The following is a 20,851-nucleotide window of genomic DNA, read 5'->3' on the forward strand; positions in this document are numbered from 1 at the left end:
AAGATATTAGCTGGGCTTGAAAAAAGCATGGAAGATATTAGAGAAACCCTTTCTGGAGAAATAAAAGAACTAAAATCTAACCAAGTCAAAATCAAAAAGGCTATCAATGAGGTGTAGTAAAAAATGGAGGCTCTAACTGCTAGGATAAATGAGGCAGAAGAGAGAATTAGTGATACAGAAGACCAAATGATGGAAAATAAAGAAGCTGAGAAAAAGAGAGATAAACAACTACTGGATCACGAGGGCAGAATTCGAGATATAAGTGATACCATAAGACAAAACAATATTGGAGTACTTGGGATCCCAGAAGAAGAAGAAAGAGAGAGAGGGGCAGAAGGTATATTGGAGCAAATTATAGCAGAGAACTTCCCTAATTTGGGGAAGGAAACAGGCATCAAAATCCAGGAGGCACAGAGAACCCCCATCAAAATCAATAAAAATAGGTCAACACCCTGACATCTAATAGTAAAACTTATGAGTCTCAGAGACAAAGAGAAAATCCTGAAAGCAGCTCGGGAGAAGAGATCTGTAACCTACAATGGTAGAAACATTAGATTGGCAACAGACCTATCCACAGAGACCTGGCAGGCCAGAAGGCCTGGCATGATACCTTCAGAGCACTAAATGAGAAAAATATGCAGCCAAGAATACTATATCCAGCTAGGCTGACATTGAAAATAGAAGGAGAGATAAAAAACTGCCAGGACAAACAAAAACTAAAGGAATTTGCAAACATTTCCTTATACCACACACAAAAATACACTCAAAATGGTTGAAAGACCTAAATGTGAGACAGGAGTCCATCAAAATCCTAAAGGGGAACACAGGCAGCAACCTCTTCAACCTCAGCTGCAGCAACTTCTTCCTAGAAACATCGCCAAAGGCAAGGGAAGCAAGGGCAAAAATGAACTATTGGGACTTCATCAAGATAAAAGCTTTTGCACAGCAAGGGAAACAGTCAACAAAACCAAAAGACAACCGACAGAATGGAAGATGATATTTGCAAATGACATATCAGCTAGTATCCAAAATCTAGAAAGAACTTATCAAACTCAACACCCAAAGAACAAATGATCCAATCAAGAAATGGGCAGAAGACATGAACAGACATTTTTCCAAAGAAGACATCCAAATGGCCAACAGACACATGAAAAAGTGCTCAACATTGCTTGGCATCAGGGAAATCCAAATCAAAACCTCAATGAGATACCACCTCACACCAGTCAGAATTTCTAAAATTAACAAGTCAGGAAACGACAGATGTTGGCGGGGATGCGGAGAAAGGGGGACCCTCTTATACTGTTGGTGGGAATGCAAGCTGGTGCAGCCACTCTGGAAAACAGTAGGGAGGTTATGGAGGTTCCTCAAAAAGTTGAAAAGAGAGCTACCATACAACCCAGCAATTGCACTACTGGGAATTTACCCCAAAGATACAAATGTAGGGATCCGAAGGGGTACATGCACCCTGATGTTTATAGCAGCAATATCCACAATAGCCAAACTGTGTAAAGAGCTAAGATGTCCATTGACAGATGAATGGATAAAGAAGAGGTGGTATATATACACAAATGAATATTATGCAGCCATCAAAAGGAATGAAATCTTGCCATTGGCAATGACATGGATGGAACCGGAGGGTATTATGCTGAGCGAAATAAGTCAATCAGAGAAAGACATGTATCATATGATCTCACTGATATGAGGAATTCTTAATCTCAAGAAACAAACTGAGGGTTGCTGGAGTGGTGGGGGGTGGGAGGGATGGGGTGGCTGGGTGATAAACGTTGGTGAGGGTATGTGCTATGTTGAGTGCTGTGAATTGTGTAAGACTGTTGAATCACAGACCTGTACCTCTGAAACAAATAATTCATTTTATGTTAAAAAAAGAAGAAGATAGTAGGAAGGGAAAAATGAAGGGGGGGAAATCGGAGGGGGAGAAGAACCATGAGAAACTATGGACTCTGAGAAACAAACTGAGGGTTCTAGAGAGGAGGGTTTGGGGGGATAGGTTAGTCTGGTGATAGGTATTAAAGAGGGGATGTATTGAATGGTGCACTGGGTGTTATATGCAAACAATGAATCATGGAACACTACATCAAAAACTAATGATGTAATGTATGGTGATTAACATAACATAATAAAATTAAAAAAAAAAAGAAAAGAAAGCGAGAGATTAACAGGGCCAAATCTATGGAGAATGCAATGAATGAGCTTGCCATAGTAAGCACAGGGCCCCTAACACATATTGCCCGAATATATCTATTCTGCTATTATATGAAAAAGATTTTATTAAGCCCCCTTTTTACTGATGAGGAGAATGAAGCTAAAAAGGGTTAAGTAACTTGACCAAAATCACACTTTTATTAATCGACAGATCCAGGATTTGAATAGTGTCCCATCTAGTTGCAAAGCTTTTACTCTTTTCACAGCACCATCCAATAAGTAGTTTTATAGAAATATGAGCTCTGGATTAAAGTTTCATTTTACAAATGGAAATTTCTTGGTTTAGCCATCCCTTTTTGCATAATAAAGATATATAGTATTTGGTGCTGTATGACATTTTTACCCTTTATTTTACTTATTCACAAATGAATGTATCAAAGAACAAAGAGATGCAATTGCATTTTGAAGTCATTCTCTAGAATCCAGATTTTTATATACATCAGAATGGTTTTATTATCTGTTAATTTGAGACAGTGAAGCTTTAACTGCCAGTACTCCATAATCCCAAATCGTTCTGGTTTAAAATTGGGTAATATCCAAATATGGCTATAAAGATACTTTACCTAAGACTTGGTGAGATTAAGTCAGTGAGACATTTTTAAGGAACACAAAATAGTTTTAAGAGTAATATTTTGTGAGAGTTTTTCATTAGGGCTTGGTATGGAGCAGGGATATCTGGGTGGTCTTCTTGAGGCCTCTTGGTCAGCTCTTCTTTGAGGACTTGGAGTCAGGCTTCTGGAAGAGCATCTGGTTAGCAGAAATCCCATTTCTCAGGACCAAAGAACCTCAGAGGTCAGATGTTTCGGTGGGCCTTGATCTGTGTGAGTATGGGGTGAAGTCAGGGTAAGACTGGTGTCTTATGATTACCTTAGAGTTGGTGCATAGTAACTGTAGGGGAGCTATATTTTCTTTCTTTTTTTAAAAATTTTTTATTGTTATGTTAATCACCATACATTACATCATTAGCTTTTGATGTAGTGTTCCATGATTCATTGTTTGTGCATAACACCCAGTACTCCACGCAGAATGTGCCCTCTTTAATACCCATCACCAGGCTAACCCATCCCCCCACCCCCCTCCCCTCTAGAACCCTCAGTTTGTTTTTCAGAGTCCATTGTCTCTCATGGTTCGTCTAGGGGAGCTATATTTTCTGAGACAAGAGCCAGAGAAAATAATTTGCTAGGCTTTACATTGTTCTTAAGTCAACTTGAATTTCTTTCTAAATCTTCAGAGGAAACTTACTACCTTTGCTTAATTTCAATTATGCATTTTAATCATCATTTTATGGTTAGAAAAAACATTGTGTGACTTAAAACTTTGGAAGGACCAATAAGTAGAACATTCTTGTACATCTGTGTTTTCTCACAGAATGTGCTTGAGGAACTTCCCAAAGCTATCTCAAGTATTTTCCAGCTCGAACAAGAGGATGTATTAGAGTGGGGAGTCTCCGAAGCAGAAAGCACAGTATTTAAATCTCAGGAAACTCTGGAAGCTCGACTAGCAGATGAATCCAGTAAACCTTTGAAAGATGAACAGCCCACAGGTGACTCCAAAGCAGCCAAATGGGCGTCCTTACAGGTAAAGCACTATTTGTTTGGAAAGAGTTACGATTGTTGGGGATGTGCAAGTGTGAAGAAATGGACCAGGCAAGGGCCACAGCATGGAGGTGGGTTCACCCTGAAAAAGGGCCTTCTATTTGCAAATTGCTCATTTGCAAAAAGGGGACATCTGTGTGTTGAGGGCTTTTAGTCTCAGCCCTGATTACAACTGTGTAGAGAGAAGACACATTTGTAAGGAGGGAAGGAACCTCAGGACTTTCAGAAATTGACCAGGAGTCCTCACATTTCCATCTGGAGGGAGTCAGAAATTGTAACCCAGGGACCAGGACTGGGTGAATTTTGTATATTTTATAACTTTGCCCTGTTTAGGTTTATTCTAACCCTAAGTCTTTTCCTATTGTGAGAATGTTTCTCAGATTCATTTTATATATGTATAATTTAAATAATTTTTTACCATATCTGTGTATTGCCTTACTGCTATTCAATTAGTACTTTTCTTTGAGTTACCTTTTGACTTTAATGAATTTATTTAAAATGGATACATTATTATTAGGATTAAAAAAAAGCCACTTTTCCCTGAACCACAAAATATTATCTTGATTATCACCACGGGTCCTTTCTCTAACTGATTCAAATGGATACAACTTCTTGGGTAAACAACCTTCCCTCTCCTGTTGGGTCCCCTCTCCCCATCAAAGACCATGTTCCTGCTAAAATGTTTCACCCATGTCAAATGGCCGTTCTTCAACTTGTGCCCAAAACTCCCAACTCTGAAACCTTTGGGTTTATATGTGACCTCCCCTTCCCTTGCCTTTCACCCACATTGAGTCTCCAAGGTCTAGATTCCTCCTAACATTATTGCTTGTAATTTTTTCATTCTCTTTTCCAGTTGCCTTCATCCTAGTCTGGGTCCTAGTGACCTTATGTTTGGATTAATGCAGTTGCCTCCTGGCTTTTCTTCATTTCTCAAGTCCTACTTTCTTAAATTCATCTTGCATGATGCTAGCATATTGATCTGTTGGGAATAATGGGTAATAAGGAAGATGCACAAATAATAATTGACCAGAGAAAATCCACGACTGCTGTGAAGGAGAAGGGACTGTATCTTATGATGGGTTATGGACCCCATCAGAAGTCATGCTGTCTTTCTAAAGCATGCACTTGGGGGTATGAAGTGAATCCTGCCAAGGCTAAGTGAACCCACTCTTTGCTAACTACTCCAGGTGAATCCTCTGTTTCAGCCTGACACCTTCTAGGTGTGGAGCCCTTAGATAGCATCTTTTTCTTTCTTTCCTTTTTTTTAAAGTGTCGTTTTAAAAAAGATTTTATTCATTTATTTGAGAGAGAGGGAGAGACAGAGATAGCAAGAGAGGGCATGAGTGGGGAGGAGAGGGAGAAGCAGGCTCCCACTGAGCAGGGAGCCTGACTTGGGACTCAATCCCAGGATCCTGAGATCATGACCTGAACTGAAAGCAGACGCTTAACCAACTGAGCCACCTAGGTGTCCCTTAAACAGTATCTTTAAAGACCATGGCATCTTGATGAAAAAGTGTTAGGCTGGTGAGTGTAGACAGTGTTTTCACCCATACTTCTATCTGAACATTGGGACTTTGGAAATAAAATGTGGGCATGAGAGGCAAATAGTTAGCTACTAAATGTGTAAAACAATGACCTGGATTTCTGGACAGTGATTTAACAATGATGGCCTGGCAGGAATTCAAATCTCTCATTAGAAAAGTTTCACATTAATTCTTTTGGATTGTTGTGGCTGCTGTTAAATATTATTAAGAAATTATAGAAATTTATTTATTTTTAGTAAAAAGAGGCAGCCCTTCCCTAAGGTAAGTAACATTTATTATTTACCACATGCCAACCACTTTGCTAAGTATTTTGCATATATTATCCTACTTTTTCCTAAAAATAGATTTCTTAACAAGACTGTATTTGAAGAAACTATCATAAAGAAGATAAATAACTTGTCCAAGTACAAATATCTAGTTAGGTTGTAAAGGAAGGACCTGAAATGAGATGGTCTAATTCTGGAAACTTTACTCTTTACAACCCTTTGCAACAGTGCTCTTTCATAACAACAATTAACAGGTATGTGGTTAAGTATAAGAACAAACACAAATGACTAGGAATAGAGTGTCCCTCACAAAACTAGAAGGAATGTTGGACAAGAAAGACTTGGGAGAATGGATTAAGAGAGCTCTAAACCAGAACCAGAAGTGTTTCAAGAGGAGGAGAAGAGAAGACCATAAAAGACTTTATGGTTTATTGTTTTGCATAGTATGGGACATATTAGAAATGCCATAGAAAGGCAATAGTCCAGTGACTCATACCACCAAGTGTCTTGTATTTGTTTGCATTAACATGTCAAGATCAGTTATAATCCATGAACTTTACTTTGGACACTTGAGGCCCAAAATTAGTCTCTAGAATCTCTGGCACAGGAATGAGGAATAATGTACTCCAGCAAGGCAGGCCAGACTCTTTTTTTTTTGAGGCCAAAGAATGAGTTTTATTAATGATTGCTGCCTGGTTTTATATACATATCTCAGTTCATATCCTGAGAAATTCTTTTCCACTCAATCTATTTCTATTACAGTCCTGTATTTTGTTACCATCTCATTATCTGTCTGAGAGACTGATTCAAAGTGAGGTTTAACATGCTGAGCATTTGAACAGCAAAGAGCAAGAATTTTTCTTTTCCTTTTTTTTAAAATTTAATTTATTATGTTATGTTAATCACCATACAATACATCATTAGTTTTTGATGTAGTGATCCACGATTCATTGTTTTTGTATAACACCCAGTGCTTCATGCAGTACGTGCCCTCTTTAATACCCATCCCCCCACCCTCCCCTCTAGAACCCTCAGTTTGTTTCTCAGAGTCCATAGTCTCTTATGGTTCATCTCCCCCTCTGATTTCCCCCCCTTCATTTTTCCCTTCCTTCTCCTAATGTCCTCCATGCTATTCCTATGTTCCACAAATAAGTGAAAGCATATGATAATTGACTTTCTCTGCTTGACTTATTTCACTTAGCATAATCTCCTCCAGTCCCATCCATGTTGATGTAAAAGTTGCGTATTCATCCTTTCTGATGGCTGAGTAATATTCCATTGTATATATGGACCACATCTTCTTTATCCATTCATCTGTTGAAGGGCATCTCGGCTCTTTCTTAGAAGCTCATTAGTATAATAAAGGTTATTAGGACTCTCTTCTCAATCATGACCAACATGACTTAGATAAATTAAATGAAAAAGAGAAATGAGGAAATGGTGACCGTGAAGAAATGTCTGACACAAGGGCCTGTGAGAGGATTGTTGAGCATTTTAGGAGGGAAAAGGGTAAAAAGTCTGTAAAAATATAGATACCACATGTCTTGAGATTCTAAATGGAAGGAAGTTTAAGAGATGCGGGATGCCCTTAATCCCCTCAGATTCTCACAAAAACAGTTATGAGTGATCTATTGCATTCACAGTTTTAAAAATATACAAAGATGAAAGAAGAAATACACATCCATAGATAAATGTAAAAGTGACATGTGGCTGTAATAATTATATCAAAAATCCTAAGATCCAGAATGGGTTGAGGCCTGTGAATCATGCTAAGAATAAAAAAAGTTTTTTTTTTCATATTAGTTTAAGAGCAAAGAGAGAAAAAAGGAAGGATAACCCCATCATTATGGATGAATAGTGTGATGACAACAGATGACAGAGTTGCCTTAATTTAATTTTGAAAAAAGGTTGAGGTTTTAAGTAAACAGAAATATGACAAAGAGAAAAGGAAGCTGATAAACTTGTACTTTGCTTCTCTTAAATCTGACAAGGAGAATAATCTTTCATTTAGAAAGAAGGGAAAAAGAAGTGATAAAAGAAACTTGAAGCCCCAGATTGGTAAAAGATTGTAAGAGTTAACTTAGATACCTGAGCCTGTCAGCTCAGATAGATAGGTTGGGGCCAGTTGCCCCCCTGCCTGCAGCAGCTTTGAGGAGGTGCTGCAGGAGAGGAGAGCCAGAAGCCTGGGGACGGGCAACTGCAGATCTGAGATTTATTTTTTTAAGGATAAGGGTGATAATTTCTGTAATGTATGTACTGACCTTGGACAAAACTCTGGAATGATTAAATGAATCACTAAAAGAATTGTAAAAACTTCAGAAGAACCCTTTATATATATGGCTTAGAAGGGGAAGCAGTAATCACTTGGAGCCAGCATGGGCTTCCTAAGGATAAGCCACAGAAGACCAACCTTATTTTTTTTTTAGACTTACTAGACTGAGCATCAGAAAAGTGTCAGACCTGGAGTTCAATGCAAGGCTATCATGGTGAAGAACTTGGCCTACAAGAAAGCTCATTAAACATTAGTTATTTTTATTAGCCTTTGAATTTCAGCAATCCATTTATGCAAGACTCCCAATGACAGTTTTGTAGACAAGACTGCAATCGGGTGAACTGCTAGATGGATTTGTAATTAGTTATGTAAAGGATGCACAGCTAGTCATGAAAGTCCCTAGTGGACTGTGATAGGCCTGTGCCCATTTCAGCATATTTCCCAATAATTTGGATGAGAATATGGAAGATTTACTGATTGTATTTGTAGATAACATCCAAATGTGATTGGTAAGATTTGGTTGGTCAGACCTCAGATAAAATTTAATTGGGATAAATGTGTGTATGGTTCTGCCCTTGGGTCCACAAGCTAAGTGCATAGATATGGGATGACATGACTCAGAGCAAATGTGAAAGACTTCAGAGTTTTAGGCCATGATTTAGTTTTGTGAGAGGAAGACAAGTGCAATCATAGTTTGCACTGATTGACGAATACCATAAAAGAGGATCATCTTTCTCCTGGTTGATCTGATCATATACACCTCACATGTCATGTTCAGATCTGGCTATCCAATCCCAGGAGCAACACTGACAAATTGGAGACCATTTGGAAGAGAGCTTTCAAGATGACAAAGCACAGTATCTCAGAAACATGTCACATAAGGTAAATTGAAGGGACTAGTGATGTTTATCTGGGGGAAAAGCAGGCCCAGGAAAGTCAGCTGTATTCAAATATTTGATTGTCAGTCAGATGGAAGGAGCTAGACCGTACCTGTATGATCCTGAGGTTTGAATTGAGACTGGTGGATGAAAGTTGTTAGGCTCTATAACAAAAAAACAACTGGGAGAGTTTCAGAGAGAAAGTGACTGCTTTTGGATGTATCCAAGTCCTCTGTTCCTCACCATGTTCAAGACAGGATGGATGACCATTTGGTGGAGAAACTGTAGGGGAAATTCAAACATTAACTGAGTGGTGAGATAGAATGGCCTGTACTCTGAGCTTTCCTTATTCATCATCATTTCTTTACCAAAGAAATCACAATAGCTCTCTCCTTTCTGCTGCTGGGAGCCCAAACCCTCTATGTAATTTACGAGAACCTCCCTTTATCTGGCCTCCTTCTATTTATTCAATCATATCTCTCTGCTTTCCCCCAAGGAAAGTTTCCCTGCTTTCCTCCTTAAATCTAGTCTCCAAAAAAAAAAAAAAAAAAAAAACAGAGCATCCCACCAAGAAAAAAATCTTTTGATGACCTATTACCATGAATTCTGCAAATTTTCTAGGAAATCTAGGAAAACAATACTTCTAATACCTATAATGATTAAAAGGCAATTATTTAAGAGACAGAAATGCATTTGATTTTTCCCAAGCAGTAGAAATAGAAAACAGTACAAGTCTAAGAAGTACAAATTGATAAACATTGCTCAAAACAGTTATATGAAACATTAAAATTCATTTTGGCTTGTGCTTGCAACCACCAGTCATGCCAAACTTTTAAGACTAAGGGCAAATTCTATTAAAAATATCAACCAAAAGGAAACTGGCTGGCTCAGTTGGTGGAGCATGTGACTCTTGATCTCGGGGTTTTATGTTTGAGCCCCACGTTGGCTGTAGAGATTACTTAAAAAAATAAAATCTTAGAAAAAAAATCAAGAAGAGTAGATGTACGGAGGGAAAAATCTTATTTTTCTTCTTTAATAGTTTTAAGGCAATAAATAAAATACATTTTTAAAAGCTTTTATTTATTTATGAGAGAGAGAGAGAGAGAGTGTGGGGTGGAGGGGCAGAGGAAAAGGGAGAAGCAGATTCCCTGCTGAGCAGGAAGCCAGACATGGGGCTCTGGGTCTCGATCCCAGGACCTGGAGATGATGATCTGAGCCAAAGGCAGACGCTTTAACTGACTGAGCTACCCAGGTGCCCCAGGCAATAAATAAAATATTATAGATAAATATGGTACTAATATTTTTATTGCTATGAAAGTGTATATGTAAAAATTTAGAAAAGGATTTAGAGGAAAATACCAACTTACCGTTAGGATTTATATTATGTTATAAAATATACATAGAAATTAGGAGTTTAAATATAAGATAGACCATTAAATATGAGAGAAAGATTTAATTCTCATGTTACAACTTTCGTTAACAGCCTACTTTATATTTTCTTAAAGGTGAAATCATCAGAAATTTTGCAAATCAGAGGAAAAGAAGTTAAGCGAACACAAAAAAGTAAATTAGAAATTCCACAACAGAGACAAGGATGGTGTCCAAAACCCCAGTGGGATCAAAAACTACCTAAAAACAAGTAACTTCCTTAAGTTTACAAATTTTACTGTCTGAAGAGAAGTTATTTAATAGCACTGATACCTGAAAATGCATTTTTAAAGGAAAATTAAATATTTTAGAAATTCATATATATGAGGTCTAAGTTAAACTTTCCCACAGGAAGGGTTGGTGTCAGATATTATGGTTGGGGTATATGTTCTCTACTTCACCCTTCTTTCTATTACTGTTTTTGGCCAATGTACTTAGTTTAATGATATAACAATGATATAACTAGAATTAAAGATAGCTCCTTGTGAGACTAAGGAAAATTAAATGTTAGATTTGATATTTTTGGTCACAGTAATGACTAATTTGGATTAACTGCTTACTATATTCATTAATTTTGTTATGACGAAATAAAATAAAATTCAACCCAACACAAAATGTTCATAGGCCAATCAATTTGGTAATTTAGATGACCTTATTTTTCTCTACTGTCATTTCATGTTTTATTTCCCCTCCTCCCAATTTTTTTTTTTCTCCTCCCAATTTTTAATAGAGATTCTTATGCAGGGATACAACCACAATTTTGAATAATACGTGTGAATGCAATTTAGATTTAGGGGTTTATCTTTTGCCAATCACCTTGTTGAAACTGGTTTTCTCCTTATTTTACCACTAGGTTTTTATGGGTTGGTTTATTCTAGATTCTTCTTCATTTGACTCTTTATTGGGGCTTAAAGAAGCTTTAATTATTAGCTTTTGTTGTTGCTTAGGGCATTGAAAGGTGTGCTGGACATGGAAGACAACCTTTTTATGGCCAGCCTAAACTTTGTAAATGGATATTACTCACAATTTAGTAGCTGAGAATAGACTCATGGGAAAAGAATTCCAAAGTTTATGAAAGAGTCGAATTGGCATTTAAGTGACCCTGTACATGCCATTGCTTATCTGCATTGCTTTAAGCTCATTTAGTTAGCAAGATTATGTATTAAAACAAATAGTGACAGCAGACAACAAGTATTTTACCTTCAATAAATAGTTACTGTCAGATTATCAATGAAGCAGAAACTTCTTGATTTTTTTTCCTAAAAAACCTTGCATTTAGTGCATTAAGCAAAGTAGTGTGGCCACACACAGAGTCAGAGTCTTTTCTTTTTTATGTCTTAGTGTTTCAAAGAATGACAAATAGTCCTGTTGAAGGAGAGTGTGCTATAAAAACATACAGCCTTTCTCGAGCATGCCAAAAATATTTGTAGATCTTTTTGATATATATAGTACTGTGTTAATTCATTAAAATTGAAATGAGAAATTTCCATTAAAGAGAAATAAGAATAAGATGCAGAGGAAGGAAAATGTGAAAGTTAAGAAATTTGTATAATGAAAGAGAATTTTGGAAAAATGTTTCTAAAAATCTTTTAGTCACTGCTCCTTTTTCTTTAAACAATTTTTTTTACCTCACTTTTCTCACCAGTGACTAGCTCCCAAACTAAATTGTTTTCTTGGAAATTCAGCCATCTCTTGGAAATATAATGTTATTTAGCTCAATGATCTAGGGAGATTCACTTGCAAATCTGTTATTAGAGTATGATGGGAGCATAGGAATTCAGATTGGTTGTGGTGCTTTTTCAAGGAAAAAAAATCGGTAATGTAATCTCAAGTACATTCCACTAGCCAGGACCTGTTCTAGACCGAATGATGATGTAGATGAGCTTGACTTCAGAGCTCACCTTTTTCTCTCCTCTTTTTTTTTTTTCCCCCAGTCCTAAGACTTTCTTAGGATCCCTGGCTTTCTGGACACCCATTTTCACTCCTTTAGTTAGGTTTCTTTGTCTCAGGCATTTCCAAATGCTTTGGTTTTACCTCCTCCCAAACCCCGCCCTACTCAAATGTGTACAGATTTTATGTCCTGTTCTTGTTGAGCCCCATGCTGCTTATATTAGTGATTCAATAATGCCATATTGTGCATAGCGATGGATTAGGTGCTGCCCAGTACAAATTAATGACATCAGAAATAAAAATAAAACAAGCATTTCTTGAGACTTCCACAGGCCAGGGACTGTTTGTTTATTATTATCCATTTTACAAAGGCAATGGTTAGGGATTTTTTTTAAGAGTTAGGGATTTTTATTTTCATCTTATAGAAGACCTTCAGAGAAGCCAGTGATACAGCTTGCAAGTGTTAGAACTGAGATTCTGATCTAGGCCCAGCCAACTCTAAAGTCTAAATTCTTTATACGATGCTACTATCTAGAATACATGGAGCAGTTGCTGGACAGATCAGCATTAACCCCTTAGATAAAGGGTCAGGAGGGGTGGCACAAGAAGAAGGAGATGTATAAAAAGAGATATTTGTAAAAAGAAAAAAAACCCAGCAAATTTTGCAGGGAAGTTTGTCTTGGAAGTATTGTTTGAAGGGTGTTTAAACATGGACAAAAAGATAGGCAGCATTTGATCCATAACTGAAGGAACTGACAGGTATTGCTGTCCCCATGAATTGTCCTGGAGACAGATAATAATAGCTAATACCTGCCATGTGAGAGACACTATTTTAAATGCATTCAATCCTTTCTTTCTTTTCTTTGAATTGAAGTATTGTTGACATACAATGTTATATTAGTTTCAGGTATACAACGTAGTGATTCAACAATTCTAGATGTTATGCTGTGCTCACCACAAGTGTAGCTACCATCTGTCACCACACAATGCTGTTACAATATTACTGACTATATTCCCTCTCCTGTGCCTTTCATTCCCATGACTTATTCAGTCCATAATTGGAAGTCTGTATATCTCAGTCCCCTTCCCCTATTTTGCCCACCCCTCCACGCTGTCCCCTCTGACAACCATCAGTTTGCTCTCAACTCCTTTCTTTCTTAAAGTAACTTTATCCAGGATGTGCTAATGTTGTTATTTCCAGTTTGCCAAGGTATAAATAAATTAATTGACTTGCTTATTACCTAGTGATAATTTTAAACAGGATTTGAACAGAGGCAGTCTGACCCTAACCCCTGTGTTAGAAGTACAGCCAGATATTAAGAGCCTTGAAACTTAGAGAGAGGAAGTTAGATGAATGAATGCAGCAAGCAACAGAGAAGTGTTGTGCCGGGCAAAGGAGAATTTAAAGACCAATGCGATAGAATTTTGCAGGAGGAATAGAAGAGAAGGAGAGACAGAGTGTGCAGTGCTCAATCCAACTCTCAGACCCTTGTGAATGCAAGCTGAAATGATGAGGACCTGGACTTAAGTGTGTTGGAAGTGAGGATGGAGAAGTAGCAGCCCTGGGCACCGGAGAGGCTCATTTTTTCTTAGGATGTGCAAGTGAAGGGAAGAGGAGTCAAAGATGGCTCAGCGTTTTGTATCTTACAGGCCCAGGGATCTAGGTGAGATAGTGCTACTGAGATGAAATTTGGAAGGTCTCAGCACAAGAGCAAATAGAAACACTGAAACTTACTTTACCCATGTACAAAGGGGAGTTCAACCTTGGAAGTCATCCCCTGTTTGGAAGATGGAGAAAGAAAATCGAGTGACTAAATCAAATCATGATGAATTTGAGAAGTAGATGGAAAGCTGGGACAGCACAGGTTTAAAAAAGCTCACAAAGAAAGAGCAATTTCAGGAAGGGTCAGCGATATTGTCAGCTGTGTCTTGGAGGTCCTAGAGAACATGATCTAAAGTTCATTGGGTTTGATTTGATGAAAAGGTCATCATTTTGTTAATGTAAGAGTATAATTTTAGTTATTTATTTTTAAATTTTTAAAAAAGATTTTATTTATTTATTATGACCGAGAGAGAGGGAGAGAGAGAGAGAGCAAGCACACGAGCAGGGGTATTGGCAGTCAGAGGCAGAGGGAGAGGGAGAAGCAGGCTCCCCGCTGAGCAGGGAACCCAATGCGGGGCTCGATCCCAGGATGCTGGGATCATGACCTGAGCCAAAGGCAGACAAAGGCAGACGCTTAACCGACTGGCCACTCAGGTGCCCCAAGGGATGGAGTGGTACTGGATAGGGGCCACTTCTACCTCAGGGGCCATTAACAGTCAGTAATAGGAAAAAAAATTGGCTTACAGTCAGCAGCATCGTATTAGATCCTAGTAGTTACTAATTTTATGACCGCTTCAAAATAAGCCTGCTCTAAAATAAGGATTATAATACATCCCATATAATAAGTTCATTGTGGGAGTTAGAATGTGTAAAAATCATCTAGCACAGAATAGTATTAGTGGTACATGATAGGTACTTGATACGTATTTGTTGATTGGATGGCAAGTGACAATGGGAATTAAGAAAGCTCTTCATGCCTTCTTCTCTACTTTGGAAAGGCAAGAGACAGGCAAGTTCTAGCATAGTGGGAAGGAAGATGCTGCATAAACTTCAGAGACCTGGGTTCCATTGATGCTGGTTAATGGATAATGCACTACATTGTTCTATTTCTTCAGGGACATTAGCATTTGAGCAGAGTAGCAAAGATGTAATGCATGATAGCTGGATGTGATGTCACCAACTGAGTTACAGAAATCAGGAGAAAAGAGATGTGGGGTGAGGTGGCAATGAGTTTGCTTTTAGACCTGTTGTTTCTTAGGTATCTGTAAGTCATATAGGTTGAGATCTTCAGCAGAAAGTTGGATGTATAACTTTGAAGATCTAGTTAATGGTGATATTAAATTTGTTATAAACCAGCATTATAGTTTTAAATCTTATACATTTAGACACTCCTTTTAGAGCCTCTATTAAACTGTCAATGTATTTTATACCAAAAAGACCGAAAATGATCAAAGAAGCCCACTTTCTTTTCTCTGTTGCAGAATTCTGCAAGACTACCCCTCTCCTACCCTTCATGATCTGTGCACCACTGTCCCAGCCCAGGAGCTGCCTGTTAACTTGCACTTGGCTTCTCGAGTGTACCATACAGCTGACAAGAAAGGTCATAATACTTTGCTTGCGGTATTGGGAACCTCTTTCTTAGATAATCACTTTACAGATGAAGAACGAAGAGACAGGTAAGAGTTCCACTGGTGATTTTCTTTTAAAATAGATTTAAACTGTCAAAGAAATTCTGTCTTTGAGGTTTAGATTTTGAAGACTCAGTTCTGTTTTTAGACACTAGAGAGGAGCCGTTTTCATCCTTTTCCATCTCTTCCCAGTACATACACAGGCTAGGACACCATCTTCATTTCCTGCTATTAACAGCATGAACCGTGGCCTATCATAGGGTAACGTTAGTTTAGTGGTGTCTAGTTACCAAAGGGTGTCCCATACATTAGCTCATTTGTTCTCTGTAACAACTCTGTGGGGTACAGATGTGAAAATTGAGGCTCATAAAAATCAGGCTGTGTTGCTAGGCTTATACAATTAAGATAATCACAGATTTGAGATTCAAAGTCAGTCTTTTAGATTTCACACCACCTTTGGGCATACTTGAGTCCAGGGATCATGTACAAAAGTCATTGCCTCTGGAGTTTCTTCCATTTCTCTTCATGTCTCACTTTCCTTTGGCATCTGAGCATTCTTTTGTGGAGAGTATGTAATTTATAGCACCCTCAAAAAAGAGGAGAGAAGGGAATGGAGGTCACACTTATTTAGCATTGTGTGGTGTGCTTTGCACCTTTTCTTTTTAAATCTTCAACTATAAGAAGTCATAATTTCCATTTTATTCTTTAAGAAGCTTAGACTCCATAATATCAGGCTGCTTGCCCAAGTTCTCATCTTTGGATAATGATAAAAATCCAGATGTGTCTAACATAGTTTTTCTCAAACTCTTTTTCACTACCATCCCTTTAAGGAAGGCTTTTAGACTTCTCCTCCTAATTGCCTTTCCCCGTTAAATTTTAATAACCTGGATATACGTTGCATCTCTTTATAGTACTATATCTATTTACACACACATATGTACATATGTATATGTATATGTATCTATATATACATATAGATGTATGTATGTATACATATACATATACATATATATGTGTGTGGATATATATGCCATATATATAGGAAGAGTAAGTTTTCATCATCCCCCTCCCCAGGCACCTACTTTCACTCCTTTGGGGGCGATATCACCTTCCCATTGAAAATGCATATTCGTTAAGTCTCTTGCCTTTCAGAAGAGCTCATAGGAATCCTGAAAAATCATCTCTGACACATTTGAGAATATTGAAAATGTTAAATATTTAAATAGAAATAGAAATATTTTAAGTATTTTAAGTATTTCATTAAAATATGAGAATATTTTAAAAGACCACTTTTAATTACATGAACTATCACAGAATTATTGGTAACTTACCCACTCTTTTCATGGTATATTCTGAGCTCATTTCCTCAAACTTGACTTTTAGTAAAAATTATAACACTTTACTGCATTCTTTCATGATTTAAAATCATCCAGTTTCCCTGAGTTCAGTAATCTCAATGAAATGCAATTTGAATTCCTGTAAGAGGGTCATTCTTACGTTTATTTTCTATTTAGGCAAAAATATTTTTCAAGGATTTATTTGCTATTCATAATCTTATACATCTAAGTCTTTTAGTTTTGATTTAGCAAGTAAGTGTTTTGAAATTTTTGAAACAAATTGTATATGAAGAATTTCGGAAATTTCAAAACTTCCTGCTTCTCTGGTAGAAAGTAACAGTTCTGTATGACATTCTTTGGAATATCTTTTAAAAGCTAAAGCTGAGAGTGGAAAATAAAGACATAAACATAATCTAGTAATCATGAAACTACTATTTTGAGTAATTTCCGTTAGCACTGTAAGGTAAGCAACATTTTGAGGAGTTATAGCTTCTATTAGTCATGCAAAGTGTTAAAAATACTGGTTTCTTTCCAATTCTGAATTTTTTTTTCTTCAAGTAGATCATTCTTTTTCCAACAGAGTCAATAAATGTTCTATTTGATGATGATAATTCTTGGCAATTTGTTCCTAAGTACCAAATAAGAAGTTAATTTAAGTACTGAATATTTAATTCTCTGGCACCCATCTCTTGAGGATTACCTTGCTAAACATAGCTTAACCTTTTCAAAATATATCTGTCTGCTGAGCCTACAAGTTGGGAGAAATGTATAATTTTTTCTGCACTAATAAGTGTTCTCAAGAAAGGTAATTGTAAACACAAAATGAATACCCTTTCATTTGGTGGTTTTTGGTTTTTCTGTGAGATGAACAGTTAACTACAAAGCATAACAATATTTGTGGTAATATAGTTTTAATGCTTTCCTAATTCTGCATATAGTAATTGTTATTTGTGGCAAACATCAAGGATATTTTAATGGACGAGCATAGGTACATACTTAAGTTTATTTAAAATAGCAATATATTGTTCAAACTTACATTTATCTTGCTAGATAGCAATTTTGATGAGAACTATAAAAATGTTTCATATTGATTATAATTTTGCTTTTAAAGTTTCTATATTCTAAAGAGAAGTTTATAGTTGTTTAGTTAGAATTAGCATGGAATTTTAGATTTGGGGTTTTAAAATAAGGTAAATCATTAAAGGTGTTTAAACCCTTAGATTAAGTTAACAGTTTGGTGAATAGTCTTCTAACATCTCTTGTATGTGCATGTGTTTAAACCATGTATTGCATTCTATAGACTTGATTTTTCACCCAAGGTTATGTGTAAACATTTAAATATTTTCATATTATTCACTAACTTAACCAGGCTGCAATGTAAGAAGACTCCAAATGTGGAATAATTTATTAAACTTTTTGCTCTAAAGTTTTTGATGCATATTGCCAGACTTCTCCCCCCAAAAATTATAGACTTACACTGCTTTCAACAATTTATGATGCTGTTCATTTCCTTTCACCCTTATCAGACAACTAATTGTCAATCTTCTTGATTTTTTTTTCTAATCTGATGAAGAAACATATCTTTTTATTATCATGTTTTTATTCATTTCTATTGAAGGCGAACACATTTTTAGATGTCTTTTGGCCATTTTTCTCCTTTTGAGAACTATCAATTCATATTCTGTTGTCATCATTCATTTCTTCCTTATTGATTTATAAATGATCTTTTTATATTAAAGATTTTAATTATATGTCATAGATATTAGACATTTTCTTTTAATTTGTTGTTTGCTTTCTAGTTTTGTTTATGGTATTTTTTGCTATCCAGAAGTCTTAATTTTTATGTAGTAAAAACTATAGCAATTATTCTCCATGTGTCCTAGTCTTGGTATAATTCTTAGAAAGGGCTTTTCTACACTTAAATTTAAATGTATTTTCTCATATTTTCTTCTAGTAATATCATAGCTTTCCTTGATCCATCTGTAATTAATTTGATAAAATAAGCATTATTTTTTCCCAAATGACTGGTCAATTGCATATCATTTATTCAATAAATCCTCTTTCCTTACTAATTTGAAATGCCAACTTCTCATACCTTAAATTCCAGTGTGTTACTGAGTCTATTTATGGACTTATGTTCTATTTCACTGACTTGTCTATGTAAAATTGCTTGTGTATTTTGTTGATCCACCATCAATAAAGAGAGAGCTGGCAAAAAATGCTGTCCTACAAACATTGGCTGACCTTCTCAAGTCAGGTTCACCTTATAGCCAAGCTTCCTCGTGGTAAGCAGCGCTTAGGCTATAGATCCCAGACCTAATCCTCCACTTGGCTTCAGATTACAAGAGAAAATCTTAGTCACATTTTGAAAAAATATGGACAGACTGTTAGTTCTATACATTAAAACAGTGGCAACTGCAACAGTTGGAAAACCAAAGGCTGTCAGAATTTAATGTTTAATTTCATTTATTATTTTGTTACAAATTAATAATAAAAACAGTACTTTAGCAAATATGCAAGAAAATGCAAAAAACCCTTCAATTATTCAAAATCTTGCCATCCAGAATAGTACTGTTTACATTCTTAAATAGATGATTCCAGACTTTTTAAATTTAATTTTATTTTATTATGTTATATTGGTATGTATGGGGATACAGTACATCATTAGTATTTTTTAAAAATTTTTATTGTTATGTTAATCACCATACATTACATCATTAGTTTCTGATGTAGTGTTCCATGATTCATTGTTTTCGAATAACACCCACTGCTCCATGCAGTTAGTGCCCTCCTTCATACCCATCACCGGTCTAACCCATCCCCCCACCCCCCTCCCCTCTAGAACCCTCAGTTTGTTTCTCAGAGTCCATAGTCTCTCATGGTTCAGATTCCAGACTTTTCTGTATGCAAATAAATTGCATAGAAAAAACTGGGATAATGCTGTGTACCTAATGTTTTGTAACCTGATTTCTTAAACTGTGTTCTAATTATCTTTTCATGTCAAGGAAAACAGATCTGAATAATCACTTAAATCGATCAGCAAATATTTTTTGTGTACCTACTGTGTGGCAGGCATAAATTAGGCACTAGGGAAGCATGTGCTAACATAATCCCTGCCCTCAGGGAATGTGGAGATTAGCAGAAAAGAATGGTGGTAAATTACTTATCAGGAATGTAACAATTAATATGAAGATGTGCAGGGTGCTGTGGAAACTTGGAAGATTTCCTGATTATCTTGGAGGTTTGAGGAAATGATAACTTACACTGCAACCTGAAGAGTGAATCAACATCACTTGGGAACGTGTTAGAAATGCAGATGATTTGAATGCATGTTGAAGTTTGAGAGTCCCTGCTGTGGACAGTTGGAACTCATCTAAGAATTGGAAGGAAGTCTAGCATTGGAGAACAGGAGGAGGAGTGGTGCAATGGAGGCTGAGTGGAGGCATGAATAAGATCATGTAGGATTTCATAGATGCCCTATATGTGTGTGTGAGGGCATGTATATGGAGCCTTGGGGGAGAGATTCTTATTCACAGTGTATTGGGAAGCCATTGATAGAGTTTTTTGAGGAAGAATGACATGATCAGATTTGCTGTAAAATACACAGTCCTCAATTTGACTTTTTAGTAGGATTTTGCACAGTTGCATTAACTCTTCCTTAAAACACTTTAATCTCTTAACCTTTGGGACTATACTGTTTTATGGTTCTCTTTCTGCCTCCCTGACTATGTCTTCTCAAGTCTCCCTTGCTGGTGTCTCCTCATCTCTTAACTTCAAACTACTGGAGTGCCCAAACTTATACTGGGACCTCTTTTCTCCCCTACTTACCAAGGTGATCTTATCCAAGACCATGGCTTTAAATACTGTCTATATGCTGATGCTATCATTTACTAAGATACATGCCGAAGGATGTTCATTGTCCTTATAATAGTTAAAAACTGGCAACAACTTGGGTATTTATCAATGGAAGATTTTTTTATGGCACATCCAATGATGAGATGCAATGCAACCTCGATTAAGAATAAGGTAGTGTTCTGTGTGCTGAAAGGAGGTAGAACTAAATATATAAACAGATATATGATTATATACAAATTTGTGTGTGTGTGGAAGGAAGAAACTGTTAACTGTGGTCCTTTTGTTTTCATTATAGATTGTATACTAATTCCATAAAAAATGAAACTCTGTCC

At 36.6% G+C, this 20,851-nt stretch overlaps 1 protein-coding gene across 1 annotated transcript in view; it reads left to right on the plus strand.

The window, feature by feature from the left end:
• TTC6 (tetratricopeptide repeat domain 6) overlaps positions 1-20,851 on the plus strand; it is a 202,793-nt gene that overhangs the window by 71,015 nt on the left and 110,927 nt on the right. Inside the window, exons 4-6 of the mRNA XM_025869141.2 lie at positions 3,592-3,801; positions 10,284-10,417; positions 15,181-15,375. Coding sequence (XP_025724926.1) covers positions 3,592-3,801; positions 10,284-10,417; positions 15,181-15,375 — 539 coding nt within the window. The remainder of the gene's footprint in view (positions 1-3,591; positions 3,802-10,283; positions 10,418-15,180; positions 15,376-20,851) is intronic.

This window comes from Callorhinus ursinus, unplaced genomic scaffold (genome assembly GCF_003265705.2).
Source record: "Callorhinus ursinus isolate GAN/ISIS: 27379988/994484 unplaced genomic scaffold, GSC_fseal_2.0 scaffold8, whole genome shotgun sequence".
Taxonomy (NCBI): Eukaryota; Metazoa; Chordata; class Mammalia; order Carnivora; family Otariidae; genus Callorhinus; species Callorhinus ursinus.